This window comes from Salmo salar, chromosome 18 (genome assembly GCF_965601325.2).
Source record: "Salmo salar chromosome 18, fSalSal1, whole genome shotgun sequence".
Taxonomy (NCBI): Eukaryota; Metazoa; Chordata; class Actinopteri; order Salmoniformes; family Salmonidae; genus Salmo; species Salmo salar.
This window is the reverse complement of record NC_138308.1, coordinates 22,892,937-22,904,182: the sequence shown is the minus strand read 5'-3', so window position 1 is coordinate 22,904,182 and position 11,246 is coordinate 22,892,937. Positions and strand designations below refer to the sequence as shown.

The following is an 11,246-nucleotide window of genomic DNA, read 5'->3' as shown; positions in this document are numbered from 1 at the left end:
TCAGGCTGTATAGGAGTGAGTCAATAGTGGCATTTCCACCCTGGGAAGAAAGTTAACTGTTTACATTTCACCACCAGGGGGCAGAGTAGTCATACAATTAAGTGTGAGGCTACGTAAGAGCTGTTAAACCATTTCTTAATATTTAGCAGTTTATTCCAGTTTTTTATGCATTCATAGAATTGTCTGCTTTATCTGGATTTAGTCCTTGATTTTATTTCAAAATGTGTTAATTAATGACCAGTGGGAGTTGTATGAGCAACTGCTCATCTTGATTGAACTGATTTGCAATAATTAAATCAACACATGAACATTTTTAAAGTATTTCTTTCAAGTCATCCACATAATAAATAGCCACATAATTAAAATCTAGTACACAAGACAAAAAGGGTTAGAATAACTTTTATTTTTATAGAATTTATGGCACTTTAGCAGCTATATGGTTTTGCAAAACCACTACTGAGAGCTATTGAAATAAGACCTTTGAGTTGTATTGTTGGGTTAACCTCCACTACCTGGCAATACAGGCACAGGGAAGTTCAAACGGAAATATACATCTTACCACATAATTTTACAACATAAAATAAAACCATCCCATAATAAACTGTTGAACAAAACCAATGTTTTCACACACACACACAAAACAGCAGCTGTCATTGTCATAACTCAACAAATAGGGCAGCAGTCACTAAAATGGTTGAAGCCACTGTACAGTATACAGGTCTGAAGAGGTCAGGCAGGTTTGGTGACCAGTATTTATTTAAACATCATCTCTGCAAGACACTCTGGCCATCCCTTCCCTAGTAGTGACTGCTGTTAACTTTGGTCCCGTACTGAAGCCACCTTTACTCTGTCGCTCAACTCACTCCCCCACTGAAATCCTATTGGTACAAATCCGAAGATAACCCCAAAAACAGTACCCTGCAGGATTAGGCAAACATCTGTGGATCGTTGCACGAAATGAGTGCCTGTTGCTTCCCTTTGAAATGTTAAGTAAAAATTGTGCACCAACATCACATTTAAGTCTGTTCAATTAAATGAAGTAGCCTTTAATATAGACCACACAAAGAATACAATAAATCAGATTTTTTGCATCTGAATAAAGACTTGCTAAAGTTGAAAATGTGACAGAATGCTAAATAAAAGTGAAATAAATGTTTTTTTTTTCTACCAATTTATACTTCTCAAAAAGGCAGAATTGGTGGAACGACCCACATGGCTTGCTTTGGAGCTGCACAGTCCTCTCGTACCAGTCCACAGTGTGTGCCAACAACTTTCTAACTGTAATATTATGGTGTGGATCTTCAGTGGGATTGTATGTAGGTTTTAAAATCAGATAAAGACAACGTTCAATAAGAACAACAGTGAATGTATGAAATGACCAGGCATGATTATTTCTGTAGCTTGACAACTATTCCCTCAGAGAATATAGCTTGCTCCCTTAAAATATACACTCATTAGCTCACAAATTGTTAACTTAATCTTTGTGTCTAGTCATGAGTTGCAGGTAAAACTCTTCATTACATTTTTTATCTAATTAAATCTAAATGAACATTAACGTTTCATCTGAGGTGGGAGAAAGTGGCAAATGACGAATCTTTGGCGTATAACTCAGTGTGAATCCCACCCTCCCTACACACACAGACACACAGCTGATTGCATGACTTTATGTATGTGCCCACAGGCCTCGACTTCAACTGAGCAGATGAATAACAATGAAACACCAGGAGAGAACGCAACCCCCTGTCCCTGAGTGACTTTCAACTCTAATATCTGACCAGGGTTGACTAGTTGGGTTAGGTAACATGAGATGGATGGAGGTCAGACATATTATACAGTCATTCACTTTGGCATGGAGTCCAGTTCCTGCTTTCTGCCATTTCTATCCAGATGACTTCCGGTCAGTTTGGTGGAGGAGACCAGCAGCCCCCTGGTTCTGCTTCTCTTGGTTATTCAAAAGCACTCCTCTCATTTCCTCCATTATCCCTGTTGTCACACATCATCTCCTAGTTTATGGGTAGGGGTCAGACTTCACTGACCGCAGGTCGGCAGGGTCCAAGTCAAGTGGGGGTTCTGGTGGGTAGCCCTCAAAGGTGCTGCACCGTCTCCATGGCGACTCGAGGGTGGTGGCAGCGGTCACTTGGACAGGCGTGTCTCCTGCAGTGACAGTCGGGCGTGGCTGGGTCGTGGCAGGAGGCTCATGAAATGCTCGCTGTCCCACGCCAGGCTCCGGGCGTGCACCGCCCGCGACAGCAGGGCACCCTGGGTAGGGTGGCACTGCAGATATGGGCGAGCGAGGGACGGGGGGCCCCGGGTGGCTGCGGTAGAATGTGGAAGGGGAGGAACAGCCACAGTACTCCTGCTGAGAGAGGACAGAGGGGTGTGTCCCACAGAATCACAGTCAGACAGGGACCAAGGGCGGTGACGAAAATCTAATTTGGAAAACAGTTGTGAATAGAGTCAGTTGCAGACTTGTGGTGTAGCGGCTGATGCAGCAGCAGTGGTAGTAGTAGCAGACAGTAGAAGTGCTGGTAAAGCTGTGACGGTGGTAGTGCAAGCAGAAGCAGTAGTGCTTGTTTTTTTTTAAATTAGTATTTTAATGTCATTTCACTCTCTGTAAAAACAAGAGGAGGTGAAGAATAAAGAAAGAACATATCAGTGACCAGTTGGTGGTGTTGTTACAGATCCGCCCCCTTTTTAAAATGTTCGCCTAAAATGACATAACGAAATCTAAGGTCAGGCCCTGAAGCAAGGATATGTATATTCTTGGTACCATCTGAAAGGAAACACTGAAGTTTGTGGAAATATGAAAGGAATGTAGGAGAATAACATAATAGATCTGGTAAAAGATAATACAAAGAAACCAAAAAAACTTCATTTTGTATAATCATCTTTGAAATGCAAGAGAAAGGCCATAATGTATTATTCCAGCCCAGGTGCAATGTAGATTTTGGCCACTAGATGACAGCAGTGTATGTGAAAAGTTCTAGACTGATCCAATGAACCATTTCATTTCTGTTCAAAATGTTGTATTAAGACAGCCCAAATGTGCCCAATTTGTTCAAAATTGTGCACTCTCCTCAAACAATAGCATGGTATTATTTCACTGTAATAGCTACTGTAAATTGGACAGTGCAGTTAGATTAACAAAAATGTAAGCTTTCTGCCAATATCAGATATGTCAATGTCCTGGGAAATGTTCTTGTTACGTACAACCTCATTCTAATCGCATTAGCCTACGTTAGCTCAACCATCCCGTGGAAGGGACACCAATCCCGAAGAAGGTTTTAAGGAGGGAGCAAGCCAAGTAGCACGTATTAGTTGTTAACCCAATCCATTCACCCAGCAAAAACAGTTTGTGAACCTAAATAAAAGAACACCTGATTGCCCATGCTGGCATTTCAAAATGCCCCCCCATCAGTTCAAAATTATATGGAAAACATCACCAAAGTCATCATAATTCTGTACCATTAATTCAAACATGCAGCCGGACAGAGAACATGTAAAAATGTGCAGTACCAGCCGAAAGTTTGGACACCTGCTCATTCCAGGGTTTTTCCCCTTTACTATTTTCTACATTGTAGAATAATAGTGAAAACATCAAAACTATGAAATAACACATATGGAATAATGTAGTAACCAAAAAGTGTTAAACAATCTAAATATATGTTATATTTGATATTCTTCAAAGTAGCCACCCTTTGCCTTGATGACAGCTTTGCACACTCTTGGAATTCTCTCAAACTGCTTCACCTTGAAGGACTTCCCACATATGCTGAGCACTTGTTGGCTGTTTTTCCTTCAATCTGCGGTCCAAGTCATCCCAAACCATCTCAATTGGGTAGATGTGGGTGATTGTGGAGGCCAGGTAATCTAATGCAGCACTCCATCGCTTTCCTTCTTGGTCGAATAGCCCTTACACAGCCTGGAGGTGTGTTGGGTCATTGTCCTGTTGAAAACTAATGATAGTCCCACTATGCCCAAACCAGATGGTATGGCGTATTGCTGCAGAATGCTGTGGTAGCCATGCTGGTTAATTGTGCCTTGAATTCTAAATAAATCACTGACAGCGTCACCAGCAAAGCACCCCCACACCATCACACCACCTCCTCCATGATTCATGGTGGGAACCACACATGCGGAGATCATCCGTTCACCTACTCTGCGTCTCACATAGACATGGCGGTCGGAACCAAAAATCTCAAATTTAGACTTGTCACACCAAAGGACAGATTTCCACTGGTCTAACGTCCATTGCTCATGTTTCTAGGCCCAAGCAAGTCTCTTCTTATTGGTGTCCTTTAGTAGTGGTTTCTTTGCAACAATTCGACCATGAAGGCCTGATTCACGCAGTCTCCTCTGAACAGTTGATGTTCAGATGTGTCTGTTACTTGAACTCTGAAGCATTTAGAGGTACCTACCTGCAGCAGAGGTAACTCTGGGTCTTCCTTTCCTGTGGTGGTCCTCATGAGAGCCAGTTTTATCATAGTGCTTGATGATTTTTGCGACTGCACTTGAAGAAACTTGAAATTTTCCTTGAAATCCTCGAAGTCCTTGAAATTTTCCAGATTGACTAAACTTCATGTCTTAAAGTAATGATGGACTGTTGTTTCTCTTTGCTTATTTGAGCTGTTCTTGCCATAATATGGACTTGGTCTTTTATAAAATAGGGCTGTCTTCTGTATACCACCCCAACCTTGTCACAAAACTGATTGGCTCAAACGCATTAAGGAAAGAAATTCCATAAATTAACAAGGCACACCTGTTAATTGAAATGCACGCAAGGTGATTACCTCATGAAGCTGGTTGAGAGAATGCCAAGAGTGTGCAAAACTGTCATCAAGGCAAAGGGTTGCTACTTTGAAGAATCTCAAAAATAGAATATATTTTGATTCGTTTAACACTTTTTTGGTTACTACATGATTCCATGTGTGTTATTTCATAGTTTTGATGTCTTCACTATTATTCTACAATGTAGAAAATAGTAAAAATAAAGAAAAACCCTGGAATGAGTAGGTGTGTCCAAACTTTTGACTGGTACTGAATGAGCAGTTTAATTGCATGACTTGAAGCAGGCCATTCAACAGAAACACCGACACCATAACGGCCTGTGTGTGAACAAACAAAGGGCTACGTGATTCTTCAGGTATGCTAGGTCGGTTAGTTCATGAGCTTCCGAGTGTACATACACAGAGGAAGTCATCATACACAACGCAAACAAACAGCTAAACAGTTATTTATGTCAAGATGATTGTGGTTTAGCTCCCAAAGATGAAGTTTATTCTCATTTTTTTAAATAAAGTTTGAAGTTAACTGGGTTATGCAAGTCGACGGTGTGAGAGAGTAAACAGAAATACAGGCAGCGGACAGGAAGTAGAACTAGAGACAGGCAGGATGTGAGACATCTAAGACAGGTACACAGCTGCAGGAGACTGCAGAGACACAGAGAGAGCGAGAGAGAGAAAGAGAGACAAGGAGAGTGTGAGAGCACATATGAAGTGATATAGACAGAAACAGGAAACAGGTTTGTACAAACATTTTTACACAACACATCTTAGAGAGGTAGCGTCCCAATTCTCCTGAAGTGTGCATTCATACACTCCCTCCCTACGACGCATTTAAAAAGCATTGGGTGTTTCCACCATATTGTCCTTTACTTTTAAATCCATCAGGGGAAGTGAACAAGTGCACACTAAGGTAAGATTCAAATCAGGCTGGCTCCATTATACACTCATTGAACAATCAATACGAAGACCATCAAAAGGGGAAACAAGTGATTTTATACCTTTTGTAAATTGTGCTTGTACCAGAGATGCGTTAGTACAGATTTCAAATGTGTGTGTGTGTGGTAAGGGTTTTCGAAGTTGCAGAGGGATGTTTAAAAAGTTTAGTCATCTTCAAATGGTAACAGAGCCACAATAGCAAGTTATATTTTATGAATTTAGTAGACGCTCTTATCCAGAGCGACTTACAGGAGCAATTAGGGTTAAGGTGCCTTGCTCAAGGGCACAGACACATTTTTCACCTAGTTGGCTCCTAGCAACCTTTTGATTACTGGCCCAATGCTCTTAACCGCTAGGCTACCTGCGGTTAAGAGCGGGATGAGTGGGTGTGGAAGTGAATGGGAGGCAGTGACTAGCTGCAAAGGTCCAGGGAAGTTAAAGGGATACTGGGAGATTGTGGTTCTACTTAGTCAGATGAACTCTTGGATACGATGTTTATGTCTCTGCGTGCTGTATGAAGGAAGTTAGCAGTAGTATTGTGAGCCAATGCTAACTAGCGTTAGTGTAATGATGAAGTCTACAGGTACGGTAGCATTGCGAAACTACCACAAACATCCCTTACACAGAGATCTAAAAATGTATCAACGAGTTCATCGGACTCTAAATTCCAGAATTTCGCAGTATCCCTTTAAGCTACATTAAATCAAGGGAATGAGTTTATGGGACTAACCCCAGAGCTGAGGTATAGCATGAACAGGATGACAGGAAAAGCAAAGAAGCAGAGGTAGAGGAGAGAAGGTCTGAGTTGGAGTTACAGAATGGGCAGCGGGGTGGAGAGGTTAGAGCCCACACAGGGAGGTCATTTACAGTTTTTAGGGAGGCAGAGTGGTGACTCTCCAGTCCACTCCAAGACATCAAAAACCAAAGGTTAGTGAAAAACAACAGTACAGAGAAGGAGCTTTGGGGAACAGGAGCTGACATACGTGCTGCACTCCCCGATTCGGGCCGTATACCTCTGTATACAGGGGTTCGACAGCCGTCTGGCTTGCCGCATCTGCAACAACACAGTGGACAGCTGGATTAGAGCAGGTTGGGAAGGGCCAGGCTTGCCCACAGTACAGGGGGAAAAGAGAGGGAGTGGAAGAGAAAAGAGGAGATGTGGCGACTGCATTGCCTATGCTGTGCCAGGGGGGCTAACACCTACAGTAGGAGGGGGACCAACCTCTACCCTCCGTAGTGAGTACAGAAAGTGACACATACTTTACACTCCTCCCTGCATCCCCACTGTTTGTGTGTGTGTGTGTTGGGCTGCCATGAACACGTGACACAAATAGAGAACAGATCAATTTGTGTTTCTACTAAGGACCAGACAGACGGGAGACTGAACATAAGAGCCAGATGGCATGCAGTAGCCCTATAACCCCAGTGACATGGTGGGTGGTTACGTACTGTGGCTGCAGATCTCCCAGGTCCCCGCAGGGCTACGATGGCCCCAGAGACAGCCTTGATCCAGCTGTGCATCTCCTCTGGACTGTCAGCCTGCAGGGAGAGAAGAGACAGGGGACAATGGGGCAAATTGTAAAGGGGGAGAGTCAGAGGTGAGAGAAATACATATACTGAGTGGGATATTTCTTAATATTAATCTAGACATATGTCATAGAAAAAATATGTTTAATCTCTTCTCACTTGAATGTAAAAGGTCCTAGATGTGGTGACAACCTCAAAGAGATTATCCCTCATCATGATGTCACTGGAAATACAAATATAAACAGTGATCAAAGTTACATGCAAATGTAGAGGCTTCCTTCAACCATGACAATGCTGAGAGTTGTGCAGTACCTCTGTTTGCACTCCTGAACTTTGTGGACGTCCTTCAATGGAATAATTCTTAGAGGGTCCTTCTCCTGGAGGGGGGGGAGGGGGGGCAAGAGAATTTAAGAACCCAAAATGTATAACGTGTGCTATAACTCAGTTCTGGCGACTTTTTAAAAGGACATTCTACTCCAAAATGACTGAAATGCTGACAATCTAAAATATAATGTCCACCTCTGGAAATGAGCTAAAGAACATATTGGTTAAAGTATTTGTAAAAAAAATATTAGAACATAGGAGGGGGAGCAACTCTACCCTCTAACCTTAAATCCATATTAGCAATAAGCATTATCACCTGTAGCCCTACTAATGCAGCATAGTGGCTATAAATAAATAGGCTGAAACATGGGGTTGCCTATCTGCATTTGCACTATTGGGCTAATCATTAATAGAGTCCTGCATCTGTTCGGATACCCATGTTCCCGTGAGTGAGCCATAACAGTTTTTTTTAAATTGCGCCGAAAATCCCCCCCTTCGCGTTCTTCATTGCTGCAACTTGCATGCTAGTTGAGATTTCTGCTCTTCACTCCGTTGTCAGTTTAGCCTACATTTCACTGATCTTAGTAGCAGAAAGCATTTTTATCTGCAGTTTTCGGTTTGGCTATTTGTTTCAAGTGTATGTGGCGGTTCTAGCTTGTATGGGCGAACCCCCCCTTCAGCGCCCGCGCCCGGGGGCACCCCGTGCAGATGCAACCCGTACCTAAATCCGCTTCTGATTTTGTATTAGTCTATAAATAAATCTCTTTGCCAAAATTCGTCATCTCTCCCGTGTCTTATTCGACTAGTATTTTTGAAAGTGTAAGGATAATAACTCAGCCATAGTTGTTCTGAAATGTGTATTGACTGGCAACATTTTACTCCCTCCTCTACGTTTAACATAACACACATACATTAAATGATTCATTTCGGTTGCCTATCCTGACGTGAAGTTTGTTCTATTGAAAGTATTTGACTGATATTTGCCACAGAAAGTATTTGATTAGCCACAAAAGTATGGAAATTAGAAGGGGGGATTCTGGCAGGGGGGAGATTTTCGGCACAACACCGGGAACTGTCCCTTATTTGTGTGGTGCTACAGTTTTCTAATTTGTCCACGCGCAGAGCTTATTTTGACTCTCCCCACGTGAGAATACGACACATTGCCAAGTTTACTTTGCCTGGATAGACTAACTCATGCAAAAATGTCTAAAGTAGGCCTAACCGGCAAAATACATTTTGATACGGGCTGCGCAAGTGAAATACCCAGTTTGGAAGCACAACGCCGGTCAGGGCTTTAAAGTGCGATCAATTTGGCCGAATATGCAACGAAATTGTTTGCAGTGCGACCAGGAGTTTTATTTTGTGCGCACTGTTCGACTATTCAAAATATTCTCAGATAATAATTGTTGTAATGTTAACCTCATCTGCCCATTCCTGCCATTTACAGGGTTACCATGGAGATGGTGATGATTTTACTAAACCAACCCCCCTCCCCACACACACCAATTTAGCTTCTCTTTCAACATGATGTTGCGTTACAGCCTTATTATAAAATAAATTACACACAATAACTCAATGACAAAGCAAAAACAGTTCATTTGAAATCTGAAATATCACATTCACATAAGTACTCAGACCCTTTACTCAGTACTTTGTTGAAGCACCTTTGGCAGCGATTACAGGCATGAGTCTTCTTGGGTATGAAGCTACAAGCTTGGCACACCAGTATTTGGGGAGTTTCTCCCATTCTTCACTGCAGATCCTCTCAAACTCTGTCAGGTTGGATGGGGAGTGTCACTGCACAGCTATTTTCAGGTCTCTCCAGAGATGTTCGATCGGGTTCAAGTGCAGGCTCTGGCTGGGCCACTCAAGGACAAAGCCACTCCGTTGTCTTGACGGTGTGCTTAGGTCGTTGTCCTGTTGGAAGGTAAACCCTCACCCCAGTCCGAGGTCCTGAGAAGGTTTTAATCAAGGATCCCTCTGTACTTTGCTCCGTTCATCTTTGCCTCGATCCTGACTAGTCTCCTAGTCCTTGCCGCTGAAAAACATCACCACAACAGGATGCCGCCACCACGTTTCACCATAGGGATGGTGCCAGGTCTCCTCCAGACATGACACTGGGCATTCAGGTCAAAGAGTTCAATCTTGGTTTCATCAGACCAGAGAATCTTGTTTCTCATGGTATGAGTCCTTTAGGTGCCTTTTGGCAAACTCCAAGAGGCTGTCATGTACCTTTTTACTGAGGAGTGGCTTCCATCTGGCCACTCTACCATAAATGTCTTATTGGTGGAGTGCTGCAGAGATGGTTGTCCTTCAGGAAGGTTCTCTCATCTCCACAGAGGACCATTGGGTTCTTGAGCACCTCCCTGACCAAGGCCCTTCTCCCGCATTTGCTCAGTTTGGCCAGGTGGATCCAAACTTCTTCCATTTAAGAATGATGAAGGTCACTGTGCTCTTGGGGACATTTAATGCTGCAGACATTTTTTGGTACCATTCCCCAGATCTGTGCCTTGACACAATCCTGTCTCGGAGCGCTACAAACAATTCCTTTGACCTCATGGCTTGGTTTTTGCTCTGACATGCACTGTCAACTGTGGGACCTTATATAGACAGGTGTGTGCCCTTCCAAATCATGTTCAATCAATTGAATTTACCACAGGTTGACTCCAAGTTGTAGAAACATCTCAAGGATGATCAATGGAAACAGGATGCACCTGAGCTGAATTTCAAGTCACATAGCAAAGGGTCTGAATACTTATGTAAATAAGGTATCTGTTTGGTTTTTTTATATATATAAATTTGTAAACATTTCTAAAAACCTATTTTCGCTTTGTCATTATGGGGCACTGTGTAGATTGATGAGGAAAATGTGTTATTTAATTCATTTTAGAATAAGGCTGTAATGGGGAAAAAGGGGTCTGAATACTTTCCGAATGCATTGTATATTAGATTCTGGGAATTCCCTCCCTATGGCACTCGTAACTTGAATGCTCCTCGAGAGGAATATTTCTCTCACATTGAACACACAAGCTGACTAGGTAAATAGATCAACTATTTTACAATGGGGTTGTCTGATTTTTCTATTCATTACTTGTTATGTTTGCAGAGGAAAAGTAAATGTGGACTGTTCTAGCCACTTCAAAGTGTGCCTTGGACAATTAAAAAAAAGTTCAATTTTTTTAATGCACTGGTCTTTTGGACTCCTTTTCTGTTGAGCAAAATGAACTTTCAAGGCCTTATTGATACAGTATTATTTGGAACACAAAGACGACAAGGGAGAAAGACTGTCCTTGGGCACTGTTGATGATAAATAGACATGCTGGAGAAAAATATGGGCAAGCATGGAAGCTCTTCGCTGAGTGTGTGTAGTAGGGCACATAGACAGGGACATGCTAGGACATGTGTAGCAGAGGCACAAGATTCCAGGAACATGAGGTGGAGCATGCCAGGACAAGCGAGTGTGTGTGAGTAATAAGTCATTCTAGTATGCTTTCCAGTGTTGATGAAAAGGACTTACCAGATCTGATTTGAAGTAACTCATTGAGTTCTCCTCCAGTAAGAAATATCTCCTTTTCCAATTCCTCATCTGGGTAAAAGAGCATAAAAACACACATTCCTTCTTCATTCTACTGCCCCCCTACTGTAACACTCCAGACCTCAAACTAAGAGCCCCCC

General features: G+C 42.5%; 1 protein-coding gene across 7 annotated transcripts in view; it reads right to left on the bottom strand.

Annotated features, from left to right (window-relative positions):
• Positions 1-383: 383 nt before the first annotated feature.
• LOC106577048 (pleckstrin homology domain-containing family A member 1) overlaps positions 384-11,246 on the bottom strand; it is a 30,585-nt gene continuing 19,722 nt past the window's right edge. For 3 of the 7 annotated variants that reach the window (XM_014154735.3, XM_045700869.2, XM_045700868.2), the window contains exons 8-12: positions 11,089-11,157; positions 7,560-7,624; positions 7,407-7,470; positions 7,170-7,259; positions 384-2,359 (exon numbers count right to left, since the gene is read on the bottom strand). In XM_014154735.3, the coding sequence (XP_014010210.2) occupies positions 2,009-2,359; positions 7,170-7,259; positions 7,407-7,470; positions 7,560-7,624; positions 11,089-11,157 (639 nt within the window). In that variant the 3' untranslated portion in view covers positions 384-2,008. Of the gene's footprint in view, positions 2,360-5,248; positions 5,430-6,703; positions 6,775-7,169; positions 7,260-7,406; positions 7,471-7,559; positions 7,625-11,088; positions 11,158-11,246 lie in introns of those variants that run through there. The other 4 variants (XM_045700872.2, XM_045700871.2, XM_045700873.2 and 1 more) reach the window with 4 other exon arrangements.